The sequence below is a fragment of the Ictalurus punctatus genome, chromosome 11 (genome assembly GCF_001660625.3).
Source record: "Ictalurus punctatus breed USDA103 chromosome 11, Coco_2.0, whole genome shotgun sequence".
In the NCBI taxonomy this organism is placed as follows: Eukaryota; Metazoa; Chordata; class Actinopteri; order Siluriformes; family Ictaluridae; genus Ictalurus; species Ictalurus punctatus.
Window position 1 is genome coordinate 5870385 of NC_030426.2, and position 5814 is coordinate 5876198.

Consider the following 5814-nt stretch of genomic DNA (forward strand, 5'->3'; position numbering starts at 1 on the left):
AGCCTGGACATTGTTTATGATACTTGGGCTATTTTTCATCATACATCAGTCCCTCTGTTTGCTAATAAATCTTTTGTTACTAAGGCTTATAATCGATTGCTGGAGATAATTACAGGCCTAAACAAACCTTGCATGTGTCTGTGATATATCTTTTTATACTATGACACAGACATTCCCCATAAGTGCTTCCTGTAAATTGCAGGCCTCCAGACAGTTGGTTTGTGTGTATATGGATGTTGTATTAACATTCCCACTGTGTCTTGTACCTGATCCAGCCAGCTAATTCTCCCTGGTAAATCCCAAATGGAAACAGTTGTGCTTTGGTGTGTGATTATTTCCAAAGGAAAAAATGCATTTATTTTTAGCTTGAAACCCCCTCATTAGTCCAGCAAGGTCATTGAGCAGTTAATAACCACTTATAATGAACAGAGTGCTAATCACAGAAGTAACATTAAGAAATGCAGCACTTTTCAGAAAGAAAAAAAAAACTTTATAGAGGCTGTCTGGGACTTGTAGCGATAGACATAAATGAAAGCCAAAATCTGCATTAAAAATAATTTCCTTATAAAACTGCATGACAGTGTATCTGGTGGCAAAGCACTCCACTTTTTTCCACACAAAACACAGTGACTGTTTTCCCCTTCTTTTTAACTGAGGTCTGTATTTCTGCTGTATATTTAAAGACTTAAACCTGCATTTGGATTATTTCATTTCAGATTAACACAGGATAATCTGTCACTCAATGTCTCTCAGTCTTTCATTCCATAATTCGTGTCTTCATGGCAGCATGCTCCCGGTCAGGGTGCCGACAGGCTCGGAGACATAATCCCCCATTGTTCATTAACAACACTTCTGCTTTTTGATGTCTCAATGATGTCATATGTAAACAATCAGGTCATCTGCACATGTTTACCCTGCCTCTGTGAAGGAAGGCTATAGCAGTTTATAGAGATCGTTTTAGTATAATCACGACCGTTTCTCCTCAATTATTTTCTTCACTATTAGACATGTGACACGTTTCTGAGAGGTCCCAAAGAAGCATAAACTGTAATATGTAGTAATGTGTAGTATTGCACAGTGAGGTAATGTGTTTTAAACCACTAGTGTGGCTCACTGTTGACTCAGTGGAACAAGTAAGCAATATTTATTGATTTAATAAATTAGCTCTTTTCTAACAGTTTTAAAGGATTGTTAACTTCCTGTTATTTTTAAGATTCATTGAGAACATTTAAACCCCAGTAGATATAAAACAGTATGAAAACGTCATCTGTTTGATAAACCCATCGTTGAAAGTGTAGTCATGCTGCTTGTAGAATCTGGCCCTTGTAAAATAATGCTCTTTATAATGAGTAGTTAAAGGTTTAAAAGCCTTTCCATGTGCAAATTGCAAGCACGTGCGACTCTGTGGTAGGTGTAGAAATGCAGAAATCAAAGCAGAAAGCTGAAGCAGATCCTCTTGGTCTTGTGTACTGCGTTCCTACTGTGCATGGGCTAGAGCTCCTGCCCCTTGGCCGAACCCAAAACCCTTCGGCCCAAAGTTTTTAGCATAGCAACCTGTAGATCCAAAAAAAAAAAAAAAGACTGAGTTATACATTTCAAATCCTCAGTATAATCCCAGACCTGCCAATCCCAAAGAGGAATAAAACTGACCTATAAAAATGGGGAAAGGGGGTGGGGCTTTCACAAGGTGTTAATATAATAATATCATAGAGTTCAAAACACCTACCTAACTGTCAATCATTCTAAGTTCATGAGTAGGCTTGCCTGTTTTTATTGTTGGGCAAAAGGAAGACTCTATTGATATATTTTTAAGTGATCGAACAGCATACTCCAATATTAAAATGCAGAGCTCCTATGCAAAATGTGTAAAGGTTGGCAGGTCTGTAATCTATTTATGAGCATATTATTCAATTTACACTGTTATTAGAACAGTATCATATGGTACACTACAGTGTTTTCCAGTATTGCTACTGGAATAACAGAATACTATCAATTTGAATGTTCTTGCTGTCCTGGAGCAGAATCATAAAACACAAAAGTACTCCAAGAGCAAGATTGTGAGATGCTGGGATATTTGATATAGTAACATATTATAATTTCCTTCACACTGTTGAGTTCACCAGATGCTCACTTTTGCAGTAGATCTCTCCATCTTTATCGGCTAGTGTGGTGGACTCCAGGCTCTTTCCACACTTAGCGCACCTGAAGCAGCTCTTATGCCATGCCTAGAAGAAAATACACACACACACACACACACACACACACACACACACACACACACACACACACACACACACACACACAAAAACCCTTACTTCACAACATTTGCCAGATGTTTATCTTTGCCCACTAAATGCTGGACCATCCTCCTCTCTACATTGTCTTTCCATTTTTAATGAAAGTGTGTACATAAGGGAAATTAATGTTGTAGATCACAGCATCATGGTAGTTATTAATTAAAAAATATATATATATTTAAATAAATAAATAAAATAAAAAAAAATTTAAAAACCAGGAGAGAAGTCACTTACATTACCAGCTCCCATCACTTTCTCTGCAGCATAAACAGCTTTGCCACAGCGAGGGCACACATCCGAGCTGCCAAATTTCTGTGCAAACTTGGAGGCATTGGGGTTGTTTGTAGGTTGATGTGCTGCTTGCCTGTGGGAGAAATATGTATTTAATATAGCCAGCAGTTTAAACAAAACTGATGCATACATGTTAATATATCAATATGTATGTCCATTTAAAACCCTCAGCTCATCACTAATAATTATATATATATATATATATATATATATATATATATATATATATATATATATATATATATATATATTTCCAAGCAAAACTTTCACTACGAAGATCCTTCACTTACTCCACAGGTCTGATCCCCAGTCCTTCACCTGAGTCCATACTCAAGGTTCCGGCACCGCCACCATAACCGTAGCCTTTTGGACCATATTTCTTGCCATAGCACGATTTGCAGTAAATCTCATCCACGTGTACAGCTACCGTGGTGCTGTCCAAATTCTTTCTGCAGACCACTGAGTGGAAACAAAGCGGAGAAGAAAGACAGCTGTTGAGTTGCACACTGTAATATACTTTAGACGCTAGATTCTAGATTACGATCATGTATTTATCTGTTTTAAACATGCCGTTTCAAGCAGTAATATGATTATGTTTATGATTATGTCAATCAAAAACCAGCTTTTTTTCAAGACACAGATTAAGCATTGTGCTGACGATATTTAATGAAAAGCATATTGTTAGCCTTGTTGTGCATAACACTTGCCCTAAATACTTGTCTAAGTTTGCATCTGATGTGTGTCTCTCAGTCAAGCATTCTTCAGTCTCCAGTCCATGCAATTTGTTTTTCCCTTTAGTAAACATTTCTTCATTCAAACTTCAGGAAATAACTGACAAAAGCCGTTTTTTTTTGTTCAAGGCTAGTTCAGAAACAGTTTGTTTATATTGGTGTTGAACTGCTACAATATATTGGACAACACAGACAGAGTATTGAGGAGGTGCACACACTGGAGTCCCATATAAGGCATTCACCACCAGAATGACGTTCATTTTCTGACTTCCTAATATGGACACACTTGTTAAAGTGGAGATGTTAGTCTTCTTCGCATCGCAACCTAAGAATTCGAGGCATGCTATCTTTCTGCACATATGTCTTGGAGTTTCTGAGATAGACTGGACAATAATAAGCAGACAGGATGCCTTGCCTATTCAAACAAAATTCCAGAAGCTGGTGACTTACTACAGAGAAAGCAGGACTTGTGGAAATACTTCCCCTCACACTGGACTTCCTCTGCAAAGTACACAGTCTTCTGGCAACAGCCACACCTGTTTCCCCCTCCGAGGGGCATCCTGAACACACACACATACACACACACACACACACACACACACACACACACACACACAATCAACAACACTATATTTGCAACTATACGTGGCAAAATATCTACAGCAAAACAACAATTAGTCTCGGAACATTATTGATATTGATACACATGATATTCTGAGTAAACTGGCATGTAAACATACATTTTATCTAACACTATGACTTATTTTATTACTTTAGCCTCAGCTCTGCCGCATATTTTACAGCACACACACACAGATTTATCTAAATCCCAACAGACACATGTCATGTATTTGTCTTTCAACGGTGGCAGCACATACAAAGAAATAAATATTAAAGTTCAAAATGTAGTAGCGTATTGCAGCTTGGATTATGTGGGCCATACACACCAGGAACAGACACTGAAATAATGTAATATGTGGAGCATCATTGTTACTTACCTGCAGTCAGTGTGGTGTTAGTGCTATGGATGGATGCAGCTGAGAAAGAGTTGTGAAAAGTTCACAGTTGCTCATAGTAATATCAGAGAGACAGGGTGGGAGAAAGTGGGCAGGACAACAGATGGAGAGGAGAGAGAGAGAGAGAGAGACAGAGAGAGAGAGAGAGAGAGAGAGACAGAGAGAGAGAGAGAATACAAGCGGCAACTCCCTGAAATGACGCAAATTTCTCTCATTCCAGTCTTCATCTGGTTCCTCTCACAGTTATTTTTTCTTTTTACCACAGCTATAGTGCCTTCCTAAACTGGCTTCGAATAAAGATCCTAAAGCTAATTCCTTATGATTTTCCTTCCTTCATTTTTAAGTTTTTTTTTTCATTCCTCATACATTAGGAGTTATGATTATTTAAAATAGTTCAAAGAAACAACCACTCGATATTACTGCAGTGATGGATAATTAAAGATTAATGAGCGAGGATTGATTTCTAGTAGTCTTCTGCCAGAATGATCTGAATGATTACCTGATAAACATATTAGAATCCAGCTCGACCAGAGGACATCCTGCTGTGTTAGTGAAATCGGTGCTAGAGGTTTGCCTGTATTTCCATACAAGGTGTTTGTTATGTGAAGCCGACTCAGCATGAGTCCATCACACACACATCCACTTACTCACTCTTTCCACAGGACACCACACAGATACGCTTATCTGCTCCATTCACACAGGAGATAACCCTTCCAGGATAATTGTTTTGCTACTATATTTTCCTACCTGACATGTTGAAATATTCAGAGGATGCAACCTTGGTGCTTTCAGTATGAAGGTGTGAACTGAGTTCTTTTAGATTGGCTGAAGGTATTTCAGTACTCAAAGTTGGTTTCCAGACAGTTATCATTCTTGGCCAAGTAAGAACAAGGTGCAGTAAAGTGTTTCCAGATTTTTGCATTTCAGAAGTAAATCATTGTAGGGAAAATAACAAGGCACTTTGTTTGATGAGTCCGGAATCATATTCATATCTGCCAGAATTAACTACATGTCAGAACATTTAGTCCACAGCATAAACCTGATTTACGCTCTGGTGACAAACCCAGCACTTGGACACAGACATATTTCATTTGAAATGGAAGGGTATTAAAACTGGCCAGAGAGAAAGAGAGAGAGAGAGAAAGAGAGAGAGAGAGAGAGAGAGAGAGAGAGAGAGAGAGAGAGAGAGAGAGAGAGAGAGAGAGCTTTCTGTTAAATGTCAGCCAAATGTCCCCACAAGGTCAAAACTGTCAGATATTCTTATTCTTGTACTTATTCTTTGTCTTTTTCCCCCACCAAGATATAAAAACATGCTTACACATAATACTAATCTTTTGACTTGTAAAAGATGGCTGTAAATAAAAGGTACCTTTCCTCATGGAGACCAGTACCATGTCGGAACAAGGACTAGCTCATCATGTATTCCTAGCATGGTGGCATGCGGTCTACGTAAATGTTTACCCGTAAGTAAAATGCATT

General features: G+C 38.3%; 1 protein-coding gene across 2 annotated transcripts; it reads right to left on the reverse strand.

Moving 5' to 3' along the window:
* Positions 1-326: 326 nt before the first annotated feature.
* Positions 327-5393, reverse strand: csrp1b (cysteine and glycine-rich protein 1b). Of its 2 annotated transcripts, none has more exons than XM_017480303.3 (6): positions 4835-5393; positions 3770-3879; positions 2879-3047; positions 2532-2661; positions 2132-2225; positions 327-1554 (listed from the first exon to the last, which is right to left on the reverse strand). In XM_017480303.3, the coding sequence occupies exons 1-6, from the start codon at positions 4843-4845 to the stop codon at positions 1478-1480; spliced, it is 591 nt and encodes a 196-aa protein (XP_017335792.1). In that variant the 5' UTR covers positions 4846-5393; the 3' UTR covers positions 327-1477. The 2 variants fall into 2 exon arrangements, with proteins under 2 accessions (XP_017335792.1, XP_017335793.1); XM_017480304.3 differs by lacking the exon at positions 4835-5393 and adding an exon at positions 4318-4741.
* Positions 5394-5814: the final 421 nt, after the last annotated feature.

Bases quoted from the DNA above. Each gene is read 5' to 3' on its own strand.
- csrp1b (XM_017480303.3), bottom strand. The intron at 3,048-3,769 runs GTAAGTCACCAG...GTTTCCACTCAG, and splicing joins CAAGTCCTGCTTTCTCTGTA to TGGTCTGCAGAAAGAATTTG. The intron at 1,555-2,131 runs GTGAGCATCTGG...TTGGATCTACAG, and splicing joins TGGAGAGATCTACTGCAAAA to GTTGCTATGCTAAAAACTTT.